This window comes from Camelina sativa, chromosome 9 (genome assembly GCF_030686135.1).
Source record: "Camelina sativa cultivar CO46 ecotype springtype chromosome 9, ASM3068613v1".
Taxonomy (NCBI): Eukaryota; Viridiplantae; Streptophyta; class Magnoliopsida; order Brassicales; family Brassicaceae; genus Camelina; species Camelina sativa.
The window spans coordinates 32,354,688-32,374,404 of record NC_141888.1 but is presented as its reverse complement, the minus strand read 5'-3'; the positions used below and the strand labels follow the sequence as shown (position 1 = coordinate 32,374,404).

General features: G+C 38.6%; 6 protein-coding genes, 3 non-coding genes and 1 pseudogene across 19 annotated transcripts; 7 read left to right on the top strand and 3 right to left on the bottom strand.

Annotated features, from left to right (window-relative positions):
- Window positions 1-1,534: 1,534 nt before the first annotated feature.
- On the bottom strand, window positions 1,535-4,781 carry LOC104712347 (uncharacterized). Its single transcript, XM_010429236.2, has 6 exons — window positions 4,606-4,781; window positions 2,707-4,244; window positions 2,553-2,628; window positions 2,059-2,456; window positions 1,870-1,968; window positions 1,535-1,772 (listed from the first exon to the last, which is right to left on the bottom strand). The coding sequence occupies exons 2-6, from the start codon at window positions 4,165-4,167 to the stop codon at window positions 1,638-1,640; spliced, it is 2,169 nt and encodes a 722-aa protein (XP_010427538.1). The 5' UTR covers window positions 4,168-4,244; window positions 4,606-4,781; the 3' UTR covers window positions 1,535-1,637.
- A 150-nt stretch (window positions 4,782-4,931) lies between these two features.
- LOC104712346 (UBP1-associated protein 2A) lies at window positions 4,932-8,255 on the top strand. 5 transcript variants are annotated; one of them, XR_755509.3, is made up of 3 exons: window positions 4,938-6,612; window positions 7,309-7,973; window positions 8,066-8,255. XR_755509.3 is itself a non-coding variant. In XM_010429235.3 (2 exons), exon 1 carries the CDS (start codon window positions 5,127-5,129, stop codon window positions 6,582-6,584), a length of 1,458 nt encoding a protein of 485 aa, XP_010427537.1. In that variant the 5' UTR covers window positions 4,932-5,126; the 3' UTR covers window positions 6,585-6,612; window positions 6,824-7,153. The 5 variants fall into 5 exon arrangements, 3 of the variants coding, with proteins under 3 accessions (XP_010427537.1, XP_087323246.1, XP_087323247.1); XR_015566911.1 differs by having other exon boundaries at window positions 4,977-6,612; window positions 7,581-7,973; XM_010429235.3 differs by lacking the exons at window positions 7,309-7,973; window positions 8,066-8,255 and adding an exon at window positions 6,824-7,153 and having other exon boundaries at window positions 4,932-6,612.
- A 369-nt stretch (window positions 8,256-8,624) lies between these two features.
- On the top strand, window positions 8,625-10,932 carry LOC104712342 (ABSCISIC ACID-INSENSITIVE 5-like protein 2). Of its 3 annotated transcripts, XM_087467124.1 has the most exons (4): window positions 8,625-9,259; window positions 9,465-10,167; window positions 10,282-10,353; window positions 10,678-10,932. In XM_087467124.1, exons 1-4 carry the CDS (start codon window positions 9,231-9,233, stop codon window positions 10,756-10,758), a joined length of 885 nt encoding a protein of 294 aa, XP_087323250.1. In that variant the 5' UTR covers window positions 8,625-9,230; the 3' UTR covers window positions 10,759-10,932. The 3 variants fall into 3 exon arrangements, with proteins under 3 accessions (XP_087323250.1, XP_019084909.1, XP_087323249.1); XM_019229364.2 differs by having other exon boundaries at window positions 8,818-10,167; XM_087467123.1 differs by having other exon boundaries at window positions 8,818-10,353.
- A 4-nt stretch (window positions 10,933-10,936) lies between these two features.
- LOC104712343 (L-2-hydroxyglutarate dehydrogenase, mitochondrial) lies at window positions 10,937-12,774 on the bottom strand. The gene is made up of 5 exons (XM_087467122.1): window positions 12,493-12,774; window positions 12,117-12,398; window positions 11,581-11,996; window positions 11,334-11,493; window positions 10,937-11,232 (listed from the first exon to the last, which is right to left on the bottom strand). Exons 1-5 carry the CDS (start codon window positions 12,772-12,774, stop codon window positions 11,119-11,121), a joined length of 1,254 nt encoding a protein of 417 aa, XP_087323248.1. The 3' UTR covers window positions 10,937-11,118.
- Window positions 12,504-14,895, top strand: LOC104712344 (uncharacterized). Of its 4 annotated transcripts, none has more exons than XM_087467126.1 (4): window positions 12,504-12,680; window positions 13,467-13,685; window positions 14,057-14,464; window positions 14,567-14,895. In XM_087467126.1, exons 2-4 carry the CDS (start codon window positions 13,522-13,524, stop codon window positions 14,571-14,573), a joined length of 579 nt encoding a protein of 192 aa, XP_087323252.1. In that variant the 5' UTR covers window positions 12,504-12,680; window positions 13,467-13,521; the 3' UTR covers window positions 14,574-14,895. The 4 variants fall into 4 exon arrangements, with proteins under 4 accessions (XP_087323252.1, XP_010427532.1, XP_010427530.1 ...); XM_010429230.3 differs by lacking the exon at window positions 12,504-12,680 and adding an exon at window positions 12,852-12,968; XM_010429228.2 differs by lacking the exon at window positions 12,504-12,680 and adding an exon at window positions 12,963-13,199.
- A 247-nt stretch (window positions 14,896-15,142) lies between these two features.
- LOC147939069 (uncharacterized) lies at window positions 15,143-16,544 on the top strand (annotated as a pseudogene).
- LOC147939070 (U2 spliceosomal RNA) lies at window positions 15,365-15,560 on the top strand. The gene has a single exon (XR_015567734.1). It is a non-coding gene; the product is annotated as a U2 spliceosomal RNA (small nuclear RNA).
- On the bottom strand, window positions 16,432-16,618 carry LOC147939068 (U2 spliceosomal RNA). Its single transcript, XR_015567747.1, has one exon. It is a non-coding gene; the product is annotated as a U2 spliceosomal RNA (small nuclear RNA).
- A 747-nt stretch (window positions 16,619-17,365) lies between these two features.
- LOC147939067 (U2 spliceosomal RNA) lies at window positions 17,366-17,561 on the top strand. Its single transcript, XR_015567735.1, has one exon. It is a non-coding gene; the product is annotated as a U2 spliceosomal RNA (small nuclear RNA).
- On the top strand, window positions 17,366-19,680 carry LOC104712341 (uncharacterized). 2 transcript variants are annotated; one of them, XM_010429218.3, is made up of 4 exons: window positions 17,366-18,024; window positions 18,389-18,513; window positions 19,208-19,422; window positions 19,637-19,680. In XM_010429218.3, the coding sequence occupies exons 1-3, from the start codon at window positions 17,691-17,693 to the stop codon at window positions 19,409-19,411; spliced, it is 663 nt and encodes a 220-aa protein (XP_010427520.1). In that variant the 5' UTR covers window positions 17,366-17,690; the 3' UTR covers window positions 19,412-19,422; window positions 19,637-19,680. The 2 variants fall into 2 exon arrangements, with proteins under 2 accessions (XP_010427520.1, XP_087323245.1); XM_087467119.1 differs by having other exon boundaries at window positions 19,208-19,680.
- The last annotated feature ends 37 nt before the right edge of the window (window positions 19,681-19,717 follow it).

The following is a 19,717-nucleotide window of genomic DNA, read 5'->3' as shown; positions in this document are numbered from 1 at the left end:
TTTTGTTACATTAATTGATTTTTAAACCGAATAAAATCAAACTGAATTAAAGCCAAACTGAACCAAACCAAACCGAATATAAACTGACCCAAACCCAAACCAAACCAAACTAACAATGGTTGAGTATGGTTAGAGTTTTATGAAAACCGAATTAACCAAACCGAACCGAACCCAAACCGAACCCGAACTTAAACCGAAATGCCCACCACTAGATAGCACTATATATGCTATATGGTGAGACGATTCACGTGCGTTCAAAGAGGTCTAACACTTCTGACTTTAAAAAAAGTTATACCACGGCCGTTCTTCATATATTTTGCTTGTAGTGAAATTTTTTATATAATATGTACAGTATATCTTCCTAATCTAGATTTTATTAAAATTGCAATCTAAAAAGGATTTTTATTCTGAAAACAAATTAAAATTAGAGTAGTATAATAATTATAGTACTAATTAGTGTATTGGATAATAATATATAAATATCTTTAAAAAGAAAAAGTAAAAGGAGAAAGTCTTTCGGATCAGTCAGTCATTAGAAAAATGTAGCATTGATCTATAAAAGATCGGAGGATCCTGACAAAAAAATTAAAAAAAAAAACGAATCTAAAATGGGAGGAACAAAGTCAATAGACGCCAGCGATGTCGTCATCTTCTAAACCGATGTAATGATGACACTATCATGACGATTCCGCGTTATTATTATTTTTTTGTCTCATAAATTGAACAAAAATCCACCACTAATATATTATTATTACTATTAAGCCTATTAACGGAGTATTATTAGTATAATAATGTGATTAAAAATAAAAAAAAAAAGTGAAAAAAAAAAAGAAGAGAGGGGGGCACGTGAGAATGTTGACTTGAAGAAGCGGTCGTGTGTGTGTCAAAAAACTCAAATGCATTGCGCCCAAAGTTTCTTCCTCATTCCCATTTCCAAGAAACTCCTCCACTCTTGTCCCCCAAGTTTCTTCATTCTCTAAGTTTAAAAAGATTCCATTCTTCGTTCTTTATTTTTTTTTGGTTTCCTCACTTTCCTGTCAATCTATTTGGCTTCTCTAGTCTCTCTCTCTATAATGAAGTAAACTGTAAATAAATATATATTTTTTCTTCATAAAAAGATGATAATAGGATCAATTGATTTAAGAATGGGCCTAACAAAATTGGGCCTTATCAAGATTAGTTAACTTAAAATTGGAAAGGAGACTTGGAAACAAGCATAAATCAAATGCCTTTGACACAAACCATCTGAAATCCCTTGGAGACGAACAACAACACCCCATAGCCCAAGTACTTTTCTTCATCTTCATCTTTTTCACGTCCTCCTTTTCTTCAACATCTTTGTTCAATCTTCAACTTTCTTCACAGTGTTTTGTTTTGGCTTCAACAACCTTATTCGCCATCTCCATATTTAGATATGTTATTGTCCACTCGTTCACATAGTTAGTTATTTCTGTTAATCATCAGACCAATCTTGACAAGCTTGGTTAAAGCTGTTGCAATAAACGTTGTTATGCGAAAACTAAGTAAAGTCATCTTTATTTTTGGACTAAACTCTTTATATCTCGTCAAACCTCAAGACAATGTAATGTACAAATGGTGTGAAGAGTTTTACATTACACTAATTTTACAGACTTTGTTTATGATTCTGATTCCAAATCAATCTCAAAAACCTTGACTTGGCAAAGATCTCCTCCTGCATCATCTGCAAATCTAATCTTCTTTTTCTTCTCAACAATGTTTTCAGTAGCTGGAGATTCTTCTTTGACCATACCCTGTGAAAGAAGGGAATGGAGAATACTTAAGAGATTGAATGAAGACAAAATTATCTTGGACGTGTTTATGAATGTTAATTAAGAGTGTTAAACATACCATGAGTTTGCAAAACCGATTACAGTCACGCTCTATCATCGACATCCATTTCTTGCAACCCTCTTCAGTTTTTTCTGCATTTCCAATCAAAGTTCTCACCTGGAAAGAGAAAGCCAAGATTGAAGTTTAAAAATTCCGTATTCAGTCACTGAAAACCAAATTTCATTTGCTTATAATAGACAAAAGTACCTCATCTAAGTTACAGTCAGAAATGTTGGAGGGGTTGCTTTCACCTAGCAGACATCTCTTTGTAACTTTTCTCATCGATTTCAACTCTTTTGTGAGCCTAGCCGCAACACATTGGAAATCACGCATTTGCCCTTGCGAGAAGGCAATAGCTTTCTGTGAGCATTTTTGTATAGAAGTGCATCCAGTGCTAAAAGGCTGTGCTTTTGCTGCTTGAGCAACTCGACGTGGAAACTTCTGTGTGGTTTTTTGATACTTCGTTTGCCGAGTATTATTATTTGCTTTTTGAATGGCCTGCTTTGAGCTTGGAATGATTTCCACTCTGTCGATGTTATCAAGCCCTTGAGCCTTAAGGATCCTATGCGAGTTTTGGCTACTGAAGTAGAGTTTCCCTCTGGATTCTGGATTATAGTTTGTAACATGGATGAGAATCTGAAGTGTTACAATGCAAAAAAAAAGCATAGAAAAGACCTCAATTTCTTTCTTCATTGACTTACTTTTACTCCTTTTCTCAGGTGAATCGGGGTGCTCCATTGCCTTGCGAAGTTTTGCTTGAGAGGTGGGAGATAAAGCCTGAAAACCAAAATGTATCTAATGAGTAACTGCACTAAGATTAGAATGTGGTTTGAGTAAATTATGCAGAGGACAAACCTTTCTCCCTGAGAGTAGTTTTTCTGGTTGGTGGTGTGGCTGTTGCTGCTGGATGCTATCAGTCTCTGCAACTTTTTGAACCTCGTCAGGCTCCTTATAGAGTGGTGATAGTTTGTAGTCTCCGGCTTCATCTTGATGCTTGGAGTATAAAGATTGTTGTGATCTTTCTGGCAAATATTCTTCTTCTATTGCAATTGTGCTGTCATCAGGAACTAGTTGCAAATTCTCCAATGAATTACAACAGTTGGTCAGCTGGAGAATATCAGTTGCTTCAGGTAAATCATCCTTACTAATGTCTTCGGTTTCCCACTCAATCTCGGTATTTTCTACACCAAAATTGATGATGGGGGAACCAGGGTAATCAATAGCAAGTATTTCTGGAGCTTTTATCTTCACAATCTCCAAACCAGTTACGCTCATGTCTACGTTAGGCTTTAAATAATTGTTCTCCTCATCCTCTTCAACTTCTTCGCACCCCGAGCTTGCGTAGGAAGAAATGAGGCTTTGGACACAACCAATGTTCTCAGATTCTGAATCTTGTGCAACATCCAGTTCCATCTCCTCTTCAGACACACTACTGTACAAAACAATTTGCTTATCCTCAATAGCAATATAATCAGCAAGACAGCATTGCGCTTTCCTAGCATCGTTAAACTCTTCTGATGCATCTTCAAAAGCTTCCTCCACCGGCTTTGTAGTTACAGGATCTTCAATGGCTACCATTCCGGATACATTCGCCTCTGCACTGCAACATGGAACCAGCCTCATGTCCCTGGACGAATCGAGCATTATCTCTTCCACCAACACCGTATTTGAACAAGATTCTGTCTCTTTGCTACAATCTAGCAAAGGATCTGCAGGATTCAAATCCATGGCTTCAGAAACTGAATAGCTATCATCCCAAGCTTCAGACTTCACATGAAAGAATACAGGCAAATCAACAACTTTTTCCACAGACGGAGAGGAAGTCGTAGAAACGCACTTTGCTTTACGCTCCTGTTTTCTCTTTCTTTTCTTGGAGAATTTCGTATCCCAACTGCTAAGAGGCTCCTCAATATCACACCCTTCATCTCGAGTCAAGTACTCTTTTTTAACTTCAACGTTTGACGCTGTCTCAACATCTCTCCGGTTTCGAAGTTTCCTTTTCTTTGCTTTGCATTGTTTCCGAATCTTCTCCAGTGTTATCATGCTAAAATCTTCAGAATCAGCTTTCGTATTCACATCAGCACCAAACAAACCTTGTGTAATGTCAGAAATATTCTCCAAATCCCTGACTACTGTTGGAACTAACTCATCAACTTTACTGTTTTCCAGATTGTATATATCAACCAACTGTCTAAACTTGAGCTTTGTCTTCCTGTTTCCATCCGTATTCATCACTATTTTGATGGTTCCGTCTTTAATAGCTCGGATATAATGCAATTGGGAGTTCAACTGGGTTCGATTTCTTAACTCCACCATTATCCGCAACTAACAGATGAATACACTACCCTAACAACTGATTAAATTAAGCTCTAAACCTCCGGTAATCTAAACTCCTGAATTGGAACAATCAAAACGAAATCTTCAGTAAAGGATACTGCTAACAACAATAACCAGAGTAGCAACAAAACACAAAAGTGGTCAAAACCAAAATCATTAAACAACAGTGTTCTTTTTTTTTGTTTGTTTGTTACACAGTTTATTCAATGTAACAACAAATCGAAACCAAAATTAATTTTCATGGGCACGCGCAAAAAAAGAAAACCCTAATTCGCTAAATCAAAATCTCGTAGCTACATCAATCAAATGCGAGAATGGGAAAGAGCAGATCTGGGTAAAGTATGAAACATTGAATCTAGACAGATACAAAGATGAATTGAATCTAGAGACAGCGAAATATGAACATTTTGAATTTACCTTTAAACCTTAATCGACGCTTAATCAGATTTTGAGAAGGAAGAATATGAAAGACGAATCCTGGGCTTGAAAATTGTAAATCTAGGGTTTATTAAAGATATATAAAGGAAAATTAAAAAAATAGACGAAGAGGAAGACAGATGTAAGAATAAAGGACTGACTTGATTGACTACTTTAAGAGGAGCGTTCACTTCTCGCGGGAAACACATGGCGGGACGTTTTTTTCTTTTTAACTTTTTCGTAAATGGGTCTTTTCGAATCTAAAGCCCAATAATCATTAATGGGCCTTTAAGGGGTATATGTGTAAATGAACTGAAGCTAAGAAAGAACTTGAGGTTAATATACGTCAACACCACATAGCGGCGTATTTTAGATAAGGGGGGGGGGGGGGGGGGAATAAGAATAATATCAGCTTTTTGGAGAAGAAACCAAAGCTAACCGAAACAAAAAAAAAAAAAATTCGAAACCCTAAAACTTCAATTAGACTTGGTGAGAGAGGGAGCTTTTAAAAGGCCTTGCTAATGTCCGGCATGACAAAGAAGAGAAAGCTTGAAGATGAATCTAGCGATGCAGCTGAACCGTCTCAGAAGCTGAAGCAGACGACGGAGGAGGTGGGTGAGGAGCAGCAGCTTGTAATTAAAAAGGAAGATAAGCAAGCTGAGGTCGAAGAAGTTGAATACGAGGAAGTAGAAGAAGAGCACGAAGAAGAAGTTGAAGATGATGATGATGATGATGACGAAGACGATGAGGATGGGGATAAGAATAATAATCAGATGGAGGTAGCGGCGACGACGTCTGGATCTGGGAATCAAAATGATGATAACGACGATGAGCCGATTCAAGATCTGTTGGAACCATTTTCGAAAGAACAGCTTTTGAGTCTTCTTAAAGAAGCGGCGGATAAGCATGTTGGTGTAGCGAATCGAATCAGGGAAGTAGCTGATGAGGATCCTGTTCATCGTAAGATCTTTGTTCACGGTCTTGGTTGGGATACCAAAACTGAGACGCTTATCGAAGCTTTTAAGCAGTACGGTGAGATTGAAGACTGCAAGGCTGTTTTCGATAAGGTCTCTGGCAAATCTAAAGGTTATGGCTTTATCCTTTACAAGTCTCGTTCAGGTGCTCGCAACGCACTTAAACAGCCTCAGAAGAAGATTGGTAGTCGTATGACGGCTTGTCAGTTGGCTTCTAAAGGACCTGTCTTTGGTGGAGCTCCTATTGCTGCTGCTGTCTCAGCGCCTGCTCAGCATTCGAACACCGAGCACACGCAGAAGAAGATTTATGTTAGTAATGTTGGAGCTGAGCTTGATCCACATAAACTGCTTGCGTTTTTCTCAAAGTTTGGTGATATTGAAGAAGGTCCTTTGGGTCTTGATAAGTTTACTGGGAGACCTAAAGGTTTCTGCCTCTTTGTTTACAAGTCAGCTGAGAGCGCCAAGAGGGCTTTGGAGGAGCCACACAAGACTTTTGAAGGCAGTGTCTTGCATTGCCAGAAAGCAATCGATGGTCCCAAACCGGGAAAGCAGCAGCAGCAGCAGCATCACCATAATCCACACAGCCACAACAATCCTCGGTACCAAAGAAACGATAACAATGGTTACGGTACACCTGGAGGTCATGGACATCTTATGGCTAGTAACCAAGCTGCAATGGGTGGTCCAGCAGCACAGATGCTAAACCCGGCCATTGGACAGGCCTTGACAGCAAACTTGACAGCTTTGCTGGCATCACAGGCTTATAATCCGGCAATTGGACAGGCTTTTTTGGGGTCCTTGGGGGCAGCTACAGGCGTTAACCCAGTAAATGGAGCTATGCCAACTGGTTATGCTACTCAAGCTATGGCACCAGGGACAATTCCTGGGTACGGTACACCTACTGGTTTGCAAGGTGGCTATCAGACTCCGCAACCTGGTCAAGGCGGTACAGGCAGAGGGCAGCATAGTGTCGGGCCATACGGTGGTCCTTACATGGGCCACTAGATGTATGATGTATCATGTATTCACTCAGGTAGATCAATGAATTTTCCCCTCTTTGTTTGTTTTGTTGTCTTTCTTCAGTATATATAATTGATCTGCAACTGACTTACTAATGTCTAAAGACAAGAACTTTTTTGTGTCCTGACCCCCCACATGGTTTTGGTTTCATCGGAGTTTTTGGGGATTTTTCAGTAGTTGTTATAGCTTCTTGCTTCTCTTATTTACTTAAACTCATTGTGCAGATATCAGAAATCAGTGTTTTAAAATTGGCCTGGTGATTCTTCTGAAGTTTATAAGGAGCTGATGCAAATGAAGTCTTTATGAAACGTTACTCTTTACTTTACTTTGGTCGCTCTTAAGGCCAGACTCATAAAAACCTTTTAAGGAGTTTTAGTTTTCGTCTACTTGTTTTTTTACCCCAACTCTCTTTATGATATTCCTTAAAAAAAAACATTGTACTTTATGTCTCTACTTTTCAGTTTTCTGAACTAGAACTTTCATTTGTAAAACTAAAACCGCAACTACGCACGGTTCTTGCTTATCTTGCTTATCGAATTCTAGTATTTCCAAAATAGTTTTTTTCCATCTCTCTGTTTCATGATTTTATGGTTTTCTTTTCTGCCTGTAGTATGTATTGCATATTTTGTAATATGTTTTAAGTGATCTTGATTTGCTTTCTGTATCACTCTGATTTTTATGTTTGTTCAATCCTTTATTTCTTCTGCAGGTAGTGTGACTGCCGGTTGAACAGCCAGCTTATATATCTCACAATGTTTTATATCAAAACATAGTCTAATCTCAATTCATATGGTTTCTAAAATGACTCAAAACTTGTGGGTAGTTAAAACCCAGCAAGAGCTTTCACTGGAGTTTTTTGTTTTTCAATGTCAACTTTAAAAAGTTTTTACAGTGACATTTTCAAGTTAGCTCTTTGTTTCCAAACTTATTGGCCATTGAATTACCAAGTTGTAGACTACTTGAAACAGTCAAACTTGGCAGGAAGTGGTGCAATCTTCTGAAAGTCACAGCTGAGGAATGATCTGTGTGATAGGCAATTACACAATACTTGAAAAGTGGAAGCTTTCGAGTCGACGACAACAGGTGAAGTTGTTGGTTTTCTGCAGTTGAGTCTTTTTGCAACCCGCATCTGTTAAAGGGTAAGTTCAAAAGTCTTAAAAGAGTATCTTCTATGGCTATCCACAACGTGTTTTGGTAAGTAATCAAGTGTTAAAAGTATATCCCTCAGCACGACTCTCTTGCCTATATATGTTCCTGCTTAATTGTCCGACCCCTCTTTGGAGTGTTAAAAGTTGGTTTTGGTCTAGAAAGTATGTGTATCTTCAGGTCCTTGTGCACAAGCTTCAGGGTTAAACAGATAAGTCACATGACAAGGTGATTGATTATATTTCCTTGATATATTAGAGGCGTGAATGCATAAAGTTTGTTGGTGATCCTCACTTTGAGTTTTTCGTGGAGAACTGCAGTTCCAAAGATTTAGTTATGATGAAGCAGAAAAGGAGATGCTGAAGTGGAAGTGGGAAGTAAGTAGTAGAGTTTGTGTTTTTTTTTTTTTATCTCATGTCACAATCTCTCAATTGTTATGTCAAGTTTCTTAGAAACCCAAACTGAGATTGGGAAATAAAAAGTATAAATAGAGATTTCGATTTTGCAGAACTTATGGTTTAATGTACAATGATCTCTATTACCGTTTAAATCAAAAGGCAAAAGCTATAGTGTGATGAGGATTCGTATTCGTATTCAGAGCGTTATTAATCAGAGAATCCCGAGAACGTAAACATTTAATGTAACCATTACAAAAAAGTTTGATAACCAATCTACTCCCAAGATTGGACATTTTGGTCATACATATTTTTAGATTACGGAAAGACTTACCAAAACCTTGCAACCAACGTATCGATATGCACATAGAAAGCTAATTTGATTGAAGCAGGCAGGGTCTTGGAGCACATGTAGTGTTTATTCCCATGGAATAAACTCGATATCTACCTTCATTAAAGTAATCACTAATCACAATTATTAAACAAACAAATCTCTCTCTTTGGTATTTTTGATCGAAAGTTTCTAGAGACCATTTTTGGGGGAGAGGATGGGCATTGGCCACAGTATCTGAGTGTCACTTTCTCAATCAAAAGGTTTTCTCTCTCTTCTTCTTTTTTCTTTCCTCTCCTGCGCGAAACAAAACGAGAAATTAAGAGAGAGAGAGAGAGAGAAACACACAGACACAGAGTTTAGGTTTTGCAATATGTAAATCTCTCTCTCTCTGCACTTATATCATAGTTTCGTTTCTCTTTCAAGACATAAACACCCAAACTTTGCCTTGTTCTAGATCTGGTCTTTATTTATAAAGCTCCACTTTTTCTCAAAGTTTGATGCTTTTTTTTTTTTTTCTCTTCTTGCTAAGTTTTTGATTTCTCCGTCTTCGAAAAAAATCTCTTCTCTCGCAAAAGCGTTTTGATTCTTCCTTTGTGTTGAGATTTCCATGTCTAGTATCTGCATTTGATTGCCTTCGATGCTGCATGCAATTCCCAAGACTCTTTCAGATTGCTACACCGCTGTGAATTCGTCTTCTTCTCGGCCATTTCTTTCCGATTTGATATCTGGGTTTTGTTGTATTCGTCTCTCTGCTGCATGTTTGGCCACTCGACCTTAGAAAAAAGGTTACTTTCGCCTCCGATTTGATGAATTCTTCGTGGTCTACAACATTTCTGGGTTGTTGAGATTAGGGTTTCTGATTTTGTGGGCTCAGAATTGTGTTTTTTTTAATCTCAATCTGTCTTGTTTTTTTCTTTAATATTCCACTACATAACTTATGGATTCTCAAAGGGGTATTGTTGAAGAAGCTAAATCTCAGTCCTTGAATAGGCAAGGCTCTCTCTACAGCTTAACACTTGATGAGGTTCAAAACCACTTGGGGAGTTCTGGTAAAGCATTGGGAAGTATGAATCTGGATGAGTTACTTAAGAGTGTCTGTTCTGTTGAAGCGAATCAGCCATCGTCCATAGCTTTGAATGGAGCTGCAGCAGCTCAGGAGGGTCTTTCTCGCCAGGGGAGTTTGACTTTACCACGGGATCTTAGCAAAAAGACTGTTGATGAGGTCTGGAAAGACATTCAACAGAACAAGAATGGAGGAGGTAATGCTCATGAGAGGAGAGATAAGCAGCCTACGCTTGGTGAAATGACGCTTGAAGACTTGTTGTTGAAAGCAGGAGTGGTCACTGAGACGATCCCTGGTTCGAACCATGATGGTCCTGGTGTTCCTGTTGGTGGTGGTGGTAGTGCTGGTTCAGGTGCTGGTTTAGGGCAAAACATTCCTCAAGTTGGCCCATGGGTTCAATATCATCAGCTCCCATCAATGCCACAGCCTCAAACGTTTATGCCTTATCCGGTTTCAGATATGCAAGCGATGGTGTCTCAGTCTTCTTTGATGGGTGGTTTGTCAGATACACAAACTCCAGGAAGGAAGAGGGTAGCTTCAGGAGAAGTTGTAGAGAAGACTGTAGAGAGGAGGCAGAAGAGAATGATAAAGAACAGAGAGTCTGCTGCTCGTTCCCGAGCTAGAAAGCAGGTGAGGAACAACTTCTGTAATTACCAAGTTATTGTTGTTGTTGTTATTAGTCTTGTCAAGTCATGCTCACTTTCTTTTGCTCTTTGTGTTCCATCGTTGGATATTGATGAACAGGCTTACACTCATGAGCTAGAGATCAAAGTTTCACGGTTAGAAGAAGAAAACGAAAGACTCAGGAAGCAAAAGGTAATGCATTGGATGGTTATCTCCGTTTTATTGATCAAGTTTGTGATCATTAATTAGTTCTGGATATTAGAGGCAATGATAGATGACAGAAGATGTAATAAAGTATAGAATAGTGCACACGCATAGGTTAAGTCTTTGTTGTTTCATTGCTTCTTATAAGAATTGTTTGGCTTATTAGGAAGAACATATAATATAAGAGACAGAGTCAGTCTTCTTTTTCTAGGAACAAAGTTGGATTTGCCGGTTTGTTTTCGCCTTGAACTTCATGTTCGGTTTTGTCTGTGTCTATATGTGGCCATAGCTTATCTTTACATTTCTGTGCAGGAGGTGGAGAGGATCCTGCCAAGTGCACCACCGCCTGATCCCAAGCGGCAGCTCCGACGAACAAGCTCAGCTCCTTTCTGATCTCAAAACTCTTTTCTTTTTGTCTTGTGTCGGTTCCCTTATAAAAAAAAAAAGAGAGGAAAACAGCTTTGTTTCTTTGTACATTCCGTAGACTTTCTTGACTTGGAGCAATTCTGTTAACTTTCTTTGAAACATTGTCTCGAGTTATTTTAGTAGCAGCAGCGATCATTTTCATGAGTGTGGTTCAAAATTCTGAGGTAGAACAGAAGAAAAACTTGAGTTTGCAACATTTGAATACAAAACGTAAAGAGTTATAGACTAAGTCTGTAAATGAATCATCTTCCTATGGAAAACTGTATAAATAAGCCTTCTTCTTGTCGGGCAGCAGTTTTGTTCACATATGTGAAGACTATCTCAAATTCATCTCAAGAACTTGTTTGCTATATGTTCTGCAATAGCCAAGCTTGAAGTTAAACCAGGTGATTCGATGCCAAAGAGATTAACAAGACCAGGAACTCCATGAGTCTCCTCTCCCTGCATTGAGAACAAAGAAGAAACTTAAGATAACAAACCTCAAGAAACCATAGAAACTAATGTTTGTGTGATGTGTCTGATGCTTCTTAACAAAAGATTACCTGTATAACAAAATCTGTGGGAGGCTGTTTAGGTCCAGAAAGCTTAGGACGGATGCCTGAATAACCAGGTTCCAATGACCCATCTTTGAGATCCGGATAATACATTCTGATCTCAGGGTAGAATTTCTCTGCTCGGTTTGTCTTTACACGATAATCAAATCTGTAAACAACATGAAGATCATGAGTTTATTCAACATGGAGAAGCTAGTAAGGAAGGAAAATTTCAGGAATAGATGCAAGTATTTACTTGTTGAGAAAGCTTGATTGATCGTCTGTGCATTCAATCCATTCTACATCAGGTCCAAACTTGACAAGTCCATTTAAATCTAAAGTGACATGGACACCGAGACCTCCTTCCTCAGGTATAGGATACACAAGTTTACTGAAAGGCGGAGACTTGGTGCCCGATAGTGTAAAGTAGCATCCACGAGCATAGTGAGACGAAGGAACAAACCGATGATCCAAGCCCTGGAATCTCTTTGCTAGAGCTTGAGCACCTAATCCCGCAGAATTAACAACGAGATTAGGGATCAGCTCAAGCTGTGCTTCCGCCTCACACAGTCCAGTTTCAGCAACAAACAAATGCATCTTCTTTTCTTCAACACGACCGTTCAAAACCACCGTGTTGTAGGAAAAAGTTGCGTGATTGTTCTCTGCTTCTCCCTGTAGTTAGAGTCTCAGGTTGTGGTTATCCCTGTAAACCATGAAATCAAAACTCTTTTCCTAATAAAGACAGAACAACGAAGATCCTATAAGGAGCTGAGAGAAGTTTGTTTTCTGTACCACTAGAGATAGCATGAAGGAATGTGTATCAAGAACCCCAGACTCAGGAGATAGCAATGCTCTAACACAACGAAGCTGTGGCTCCATTCTCATTGCATCAAAACCTTCCAACATCCTTAGACCCGAGACTCCATTCAGAGTTCCAAGATGCATCAATAGATCCAACTTTGGTATCTCAGATGATCCCGTAGCAACGATAAGCTTACCAATCTTGTTATGAGGGATTTCATATTCTGAGCAGTACCTATACAACAGTTCTCTCCCTCTTACACAAAACTTGGCCTGATAGAAAAATCCAACAAAGTTCACTTATGTAACATACCAAAAGAATACATAAGGATTAATTGATTCGATCCTTAAAAGAGAAAGGTTGTACCTTTAGAGAGTTTGGTGGATAATAGATTCCGGCGTGGACGACCTCACTGTTCCGGGAACTCGTGACGGTGCCAAACGATGAGGCGGCATCGAGGATCAGCACTTCTCTGCCGCGGAGACTGAGCTCACGCGCAACCGCAAGACCCACGACTCCAGCACCGATCACGACAGCGTCAACTCTCTCTTTAGGTATCGTTTTCGCTACACCGCTTACTCCTCTTACGAATCTCCAGGTTGGTGTTGAAAATCTCATCCCTTTCCTCCTACCCAGATATGCAAGCATCTTCCTTTCGATTTAGATTTTAAGTAAACCTTTTAGTCTCCCCCACCTCAGCTCAGCACCACATAAATAGAATGGTATTACAAAGCTTTGCAATTTTGTGTTTGGCATCCCCTCTCAAGCTGTACCATTTCTATTTGTTTGAAATTCTAAATAGAGCAGCAGGAGAGTCAAGTTATAATACGACGCCGTTTCAGGTCCTCTGTGCTTCTTCTTCTTCCACTTCTTATACTTTCTCCTTCACCCAACAGCTGGTTCCTTTTTATTTTTGTCAACTACTGCTTTATTTTCTTAAAAATGGTTTGAGTTCTTGTTCTTATATCAGTATCAGTTCGAAAGGTTCGATTTCTGGGCTTGATATAGAGTAATGGGCGTGAAGGAACTTAGGAAATTGGGGGAAATTAGGTTTTTCTTGAATTGTTTACAAGGTATTTGTGAAAATGTCTGATTGAATTATAAAAGATTTTGTGATGGCACCTTTCCATATACTGAGTGTTCTGTGTGGTTCTTGAATCCCAGTTTTGTGTTTCTTGTTTCTTCTCCGTCTATGAGTTTGAACCTTACTCTCTTTGTTTTTTTTTTGGTAAAAGCCTTACTCTCTTTGTTTATCAGCTTGTAGTTGGTTTTCTCAAGAGAAAGTTTTTATTTAATGGATTGATTGTGAAATTGATAAATGCTGAAACTTTGTGGTCTAGGAAGTAGCTACTACATATTTTGGGTCAGAAGACCAACATTTCTGTTAGCTGTTTCATGGGATTCGCCATCACCATCACATTACCTAACTGTGGAAGTAAGTTATTACCAAAGAGGAGTTTTAGAGACAAAGCACCTTTGTCTCTTGCCATTTGCTGGGACTTTTGTTCTTTCTGTCATTTTCTTCATCCTGCACAGCCTCTGTTGGTCAGACATCAAAGGCATGTTTCTAACTTCCCAAGCATCAATTTGTAGCTTAGAAGTTTAGCATCGTTGTGTGGCTGAGAATACAATGAGATGAGGTTTTTGGCAAAATCTGAATATTTTTCTTGCGATTCTCTGTATATTGTTGTCTATCAAGGCAGAGACCATAACCAACCTGTAAAACCCATGGTTATAAAGTAAGATTATATCTAAATGATGGTTTTTTGTGCGTTATTGGACTTGTATGGAGTAGTGAAGTCCTTAGAACACCAAGTATGCTTAGGCTTGTCAATTCTTGTGATATGTACTGTGTCTTAAAGAAGAAGATCTTATGTTGAACTCATGTTTCCAGTATCCAAGTTTTAAGTGGGTCTTTTGCAATTTCCAGGAGGATGTCATGGACAACCATCAAAAGCTCGGTTGGTGGGGACAGATTCGATCCAGCATCCAGTTCTTCAAGTAATAGTAGCTCCAGAGGTCTACGGCTAATCAAAGCCATACAAGTTCTCAGAACTAAGCTTCTGGTGAAAATTCAGGAGATCAAGAAAGATCTGCCCAAGAAACTCTTCTTTCTCTTGGTGGGATTCTACTCTGCAACTGCTTTCTCTACATTCATAGGACAAACAGGAGATTGGGATGTTCTATCTGCTGGACTGGCTGTGCTTGTAGTTGAAGGCATTGGAGCTTTAATGTACAGAGCTTCTATTCCATTAATCAACAAGATGCGGAGCACAATCACCATGTTTAATTATTGGAAGACCGGACTCGCCCTCGGACTGTTCCTAGACTCATTCAAGTATTTGAAGTTTAGACTTAAAGAATCAACGGTTTTTATCTTTGCGCTCTTGTGCTGGTTCCAGTTAATGACAAGTGCGAAAACTCTTTTGTCTTGACACAGGTTTTAGCTCAGATCTTGAAAGCAACAAGAAAGAGTGCGAAACATGGCAATGGAGAGTGATCAGCAAAATTTGACAAGCTGTGTCTCCTTTATGCCTGGAATCAACACATGAGGGTTGTGCAGACTTAAACGCTCGTTGGAAACAAATCTCAGGTTTCAGCTTTTCAAATCACAAGCTGAAGACAAGGGACCAGACCTTGGAACATACGAAAAGCCAGTCACAACAAACAATACTCGACACTTGTCTGTAAAGCCATGTATTTGATTCTGAGTCCAAAAACTATTGCATTGCAGATCGAAAGGTTTATACTAGCATTGATTCCCTGAAACATCTTCTTCCATTCTCTGTTTTTTAGAAAAAAAAAAAAAAATCGAAAATTTTCCACTTTTTCATCTTTAATGTAATTTGCAGCCTAAACCTTGTTGATTAAGCTCTTAAGCTAACAAAGATATGACTTTTAAACTCCCCAAATATTGCATTAGAACACTTATTAAATTCCAATTCTTCTCTGTGTTTAATAGTTCTGTAATCAATGTTAAAGAACATATAACAGAGGCAGAGAAACAAGACCGAGCATGGGACTATCCGAGATCTTATTAAACGCTGTATTAACCAATCCTTTCATAAAAGGGTTCAAAATCCAGACTATGGTGACTCGACGGCGTATTTATTGTCTTTAAGGCGGTTTGCTCAAAAATCTCAAAAGGTGATGAGTTGGAATCCCACATCGAAAAGTTAGAGAGCGTTGGTCATAAGCTTCGTAGTATAAATAATAAGCTGAGCCTATCGTTCAAATCATACCTTTCTCGGCCTTTTGGCTAAGATCAAGTGTAGTATCTGTTCTTATCAGTTTAATATCTGATATGTGGGTCATCGATCCACACGATATTAACTCTATTTTTTAAGGGAGAAAGCTCATCTGGATAGCTTGCTATCTGAGCTTTCGCGAGTCGCCCCTGCGTTGCACTATTGCAAGGGCCTGGCTCAACCCGCCAAACTAATAGTTAAAACCAGATTAAACGAGAAAAGGTTAAAAAAAAGGATAAGTGAATCTGCAGGTTAAATCTGATCCTATCCTAGATGCCAAAGTCCTGCCTATACTTGCTGGAGACTTACTTAAGTTTTGGATCCGGGGCTCAGCTTAAAAACGCGGTACAGCATCAAGAAACATAATCAGATTGTTATGTTCACTTAACATGAGAAAGTACTAATGTTCGTAATTGTTGTGATCTCTCGCTTTTAGATTGGAAATTGGTCAAGATGCCTCGCTGAAATGTTCTCTATAAACACTAGAGACTCAGTAGAGAAAATGATTCAATAGATAGCGAGAAATCATTCAGTTTGCTAAACGAACTTAGTGATCTACTAATGCTCCAAAAGATATGTTAATGGAACAATCCATTAGAGAAGAGGTTTGTTTTGATATCTCTATCACTCTTTATTAAGCTATATTTGATCACATAGCATTTTTCTTGACTAATGCATAGGTATGCCAATCGATAAGTCTTCCCTTAATAAAAAGAATACTCTGCAACTTTACACCTGACGAGTTCTGTCCTGATGATGTCCCTGGAGCTGTCCTAGAAGAGCTTAACGCAGAGGTAACATAATCAAATCATCTTTTTGTTTGTTTCTCATCAGAGCATGTCGAAGCATAAGTTATCAGGAGTTAGCTTCCCTTATGCGGCTGCTCCTATTTCATACATTCCTCCATCATCAAACAATGTAGCAGAGAGAGTTGCAGAGGTAGAAGGAGACATCTCTAGAATGTCAAGGAATGCGTCTATGATACAAAGAAAAAGATACACGAGCGATGAAGAGCTGGAGGAATTAGATTCTCCTCTTACATCCATCATTGAAAACGTATCATTGTCACCTTCCACACAGAACAGGAATGTAAAGAAGCAAGTTGAGCAGATAGATGCAGTTGTTACAAATGCAAGATATGAGCTACTTAAGGAAGTGTGGTCTATGTGAGTAATTGAAAGTCAAACATCGAGAAACCATCAACATACTACACTTGATCTTAGCCAAAAGGCCGAGAAAGGTATGATTTGTGGGTCATCTAATTTTCGTTAACTCTATCAGAGTGTGTTGTATCAACAACTGCATCAAAAGGCCGTATATTTAGCCATTAGCTAATCTTTTTCCTGGAAATTTTCGTTTGTTTCTTTTTTTGCTTTTCCTCAAGAAACCATCAACATACTAACGTTTTTCTTCTCTCCTTCACCGGTAGACAAAAGGAGTTTTCTTGGAATGTGAATCTATAATGTCAGTTAAGACCAAGAAAAGGATATTAAATACAAAGAGAATCTAAGCACAAATTGTTGGAAACAGAACAATGGAGGAGGGAGAGAGAACAAAACCTAAATCTTGTAACTGCTTTGACTACATACAATCCCCACAAGGATTCAAAAGCAATCATAATAGCAGCTCAGATTGTGCCTAATTCAAGCATCATTCTAGTGAGCTCAATGCCCTGAGCACGAGAGCTCCTCCAATAATTGCTTTGATGATTTTTTTTAATAAGTTTCCATATTTCTTCATATGGGTTAAGATTGTCCTGTGAATTGATCAATGGCAAATCAGTGTAATAGAGAACAAATATGTGTAGAAAGAGAACTTGTAGCATTGTGTTTGACGAGAAAAATAAAAGATGTGTTATGAAGAAGACTGCGGCAAAGGAAAATAAAGGAAGCCAAAGTGTATATTCATAAAAGTCCCACATCGGAGAGTTAGAGAGCATTGGTCATAAGGTTTGCAGTATAAATAAAGAAGCTGAGCCTACCCTTCAACTCATACCTTTCTCGGCCTTTTGGCTAAGATCAAGTGTAGTATCTGTTCTTATCAGTTTAATATCTGATATGTGGGCCATCGGCTCACACGATATTAACTCTATTTTTTAAGGAAGAAGGTCCATTAAGATAGCTTGCTATCTGGGCTTTCACGAGTCGCCCATGCGTTGCACTACTGCACGGGCCTGGCTCATCTCTGAATTGTTGAAATTATAAAGTAAATCATAATTAATATCCAATAAATCTAAAATTATCAGTCACTGACTAAAAACAGAGGAAAGCTTAACTGTTGACGACAAAAAAAAAAAACAGAGGAAAGCTTAAGAATATGGCGAACCCTAGAAGAGTAGTGATCGAGAACCATAGATTGTTGTCACCTTTGATCAATCTACTGAAGAAGCCTCAAGCGATTCCTCTGCTTCTCTTTTTCTTCCTCTTCCTCACATGGATCACCCTCAGGTTACAGCACTCCTCTCACGTCTCTTCGTCCTCTTCACATCCGAAATCGACGTTAAAAAGTCATCCCGATTTGAAAAATCTCGACGACGACGATAAGGTTAATCTAGTCCGGTTCGGTTTGGCGTCGCTCTCTCCTGTTCGGAAAGACGACCGTGGATGGTTGCTTGATCCTGTTATCCTTGCTCGTGATTCTCAGCTCAAAGGTTCGTTTGATCGAATTCCGAATCCGTTTTCTTACAAATGTTGTTCAGGAAGTTGATAAACACCAATTCGTATTAGTGTTCTTGAGTAAAATATGTAGCTTAGTTATCATTATTCATCTTTTGTGAAACTTAGGCATTCTCAATTGGTTAGTGTATTGAAGGATAAGCATGGATGAAATAGTTTAGAAGCTCATACTGTAGGTTGATAAACACCAATTCGTAGGTTGATCAGTAGTTGATGTAGAGAAAATTATCTATGGCTTTGCTCATACTGTGAATGATAGTCTTAGGAGTGAGCTGTCTAAACCTATCCAAATTCACATTTCCATGTTTTATCTTCTTCTTTTGGTTCTTGTGTCCGCAGGTGGAGCCTCCTCGTGTGTTTCCATTCATGTTGGTGAAATCCGGCCTGGTGGATTGAGGGGAAATCACCGACACCATACCTGTAATGAGACGTTTGTCATATGGGGAGCCAAGACAAGATTCAGGGTAAGTCTTCATCATCTATCTCATTGATAGAGCATAATTGAAGACTTTATAGTATGTCGAAATAATATAAGTAAACGGCTGTTCTAGTTTATCTAAGTATCCGATATCCAATGCTTCATTGACTGGTAAAGCTGATGAAAAGAGGGTTCAGAGTTATTCTGCCATGCCAACTGAAGTAAACATGTTAGTTGGTCTTGATGTGTATTAAGTATAGGGTTGACAGATGCAGGAGCAGGCTAGTATTTGGTTGGTTTGAGGTTTGAGAATGTAGATAGAGGATTCACAGATGCTTGAGCAGGCTAGTATTTGGTTGCTTTGGGGTTTGAGAATGTTGACAAACCTTAAAGTACAGTTTCTTTCTGCTGATTTTTTCTTTGATTCTCCACTGTATTCCTTTTTTTTCGAGAAATGAAGGAGAGGATTACTTCTGAATCTGTCATATAGATGTTCTTGACTATTGGACTAATATCATCAGTCAATTGCTTGCTGATCACTGGACTAGTTAGAAAAAATAAAATAACTTCCTATAGCTATTTAGTGATGTGACAGATGGAATTATCTTTACTTATTCTGAATCCTAGTCCAGTGATGATTGTGTCTTGGTTTTCCATTTCTCTACTGCTCTCGTCTCTAATTGAACTAAGCTCATCAATCTGACTTTGTTTATGGATAAATCTATATGAATGGCTTGCAGCTAGAGAACCACAAGGTCGAAAAAGGTTACGCTGAAGTGTTAATTGGAGAGGATGAAGTAGCTGTAGCGGTTAGTCCTAGTGGCACAGCTCATGCTCTGGTAAATGTTGATCCTGTGCGTTCTACTTTCTTCATTGGTTGCCAAGACAGTGATATGCAGAACAACAGCTCCACTAGCGACTACAAAATATGGAAAGATCTATAAACCAAACTGGGGTTAGTTTAGTTTCTCTTGTTCATTCAGATTTTCATTGGCCTTTCTTTCTTTCGAGATTATTTGTATAGAATAGGCTTTGCTTTTTTTTTTTTTTTTCTTGTCACTTTGTCAGTCATATTTGTTACCGAGAGTATAAACCTGAAACTTGCAATGTTTAGGGCTCATTCCGTAAGAAACAATTCGTATGTATATTTATTTGTTGTTTCTTCACAGTTGAATTTGCAATACAAGGATCTGAGGGACAGTCTCATTGCAAATTAGCACTGTAAGCAATCAACCACGAAGATTTGTAAT

What these genes read in the sequence shown, in the direction of transcription:
- LOC104712341 (XM_010429218.3), top strand. Translation starts at nt 17,691, where the DNA reads ATGGCGAACCCTAGAAGAGTAGTGATCGAGAACCATAGATTGTTGTCA. An exon ending in TCGTGATTCTCAGCTCAAAG is followed by an intron (nt 18,025 to 18,388) that starts GTTCGTTTGATC and finishes TTGTGTCCGCAG; the next exon opens with GTGGAGCCTCCTCGTGTGTT. An exon ending in GAGCCAAGACAAGATTCAGG is followed by an intron (nt 18,514 to 19,207) that starts GTAAGTCTTCAT and finishes AATGGCTTGCAG; the next exon opens with CTAGAGAACCACAAGGTCGA.
- LOC104712346 (XM_087467120.1), top strand. Translation starts at nt 5,127, where the DNA reads ATGTCCGGCATGACAAAGAAGAGAAAGCTTGAAGATGAATCTAGCGAT.
- LOC104712344 (XM_087467126.1), top strand. Translation starts at nt 13,522, where the DNA reads ATGGGATTCGCCATCACCATCACATTACCTAACTGTGGAAGTAAGTTA. An exon ending in CTGTTGGTCAGACATCAAAG is followed by an intron (nt 13,686 to 14,056) that starts GCATGTTTCTAA and finishes TGCAATTTCCAG; the next exon opens with GAGGATGTCATGGACAACCA.
- LOC104712342 (XM_087467123.1), top strand. Translation starts at nt 9,412, where the DNA reads ATGGATTCTCAAAGGGGTATTGTTGAAGAAGCTAAATCTCAGTCCTTG. An exon ending in AAAGACTCAGGAAGCAAAAG is followed by an intron (nt 10,354 to 10,677) that starts GTAATGCATTGG and finishes ATTTCTGTGCAG; the next exon opens with GAGGTGGAGAGGATCCTGCC.
- LOC104712343 (XM_087467122.1), bottom strand. Translation starts at nt 12,774, where the DNA reads ATGCTTGCATATCTGGGTAGGAGGAAAGGGATGAGATTTTCAACACCA. An exon ending in ATCCACCAAACTCTCTAAAG is followed by an intron (nt 12,399 to 12,492) that starts GTACAACCTTTC and finishes TTTTTCTATCAG; the next exon opens with GCCAAGTTTTGTGTAAGAGG. An exon ending in CCTTCATGCTATCTCTAGTG is followed by an intron (nt 11,997 to 12,116) that starts GTACAGAAAACA and finishes CTCTAACTACAG; the next exon opens with GGAGAAGCAGAGAACAATCA.
- LOC104712347 (XM_010429236.2), bottom strand. Translation starts at nt 4,167, where the DNA reads ATGGTGGAGTTAAGAAATCGAACCCAGTTGAACTCCCAATTGCATTAT. An exon ending in AACTACTCTCAGGGAGAAAG is followed by an intron (nt 2,629 to 2,706) that starts GTTTGTCCTCTG and finishes TTTGGTTTTCAG; the next exon opens with GCTTTATCTCCCACCTCTCA. An exon ending in CTGACTGTAACTTAGATGAG is followed by an intron (nt 1,969 to 2,058) that starts GTACTTTTGTCT and finishes TTCTCTTTCCAG; the next exon opens with GTGAGAACTTTGATTGGAAA.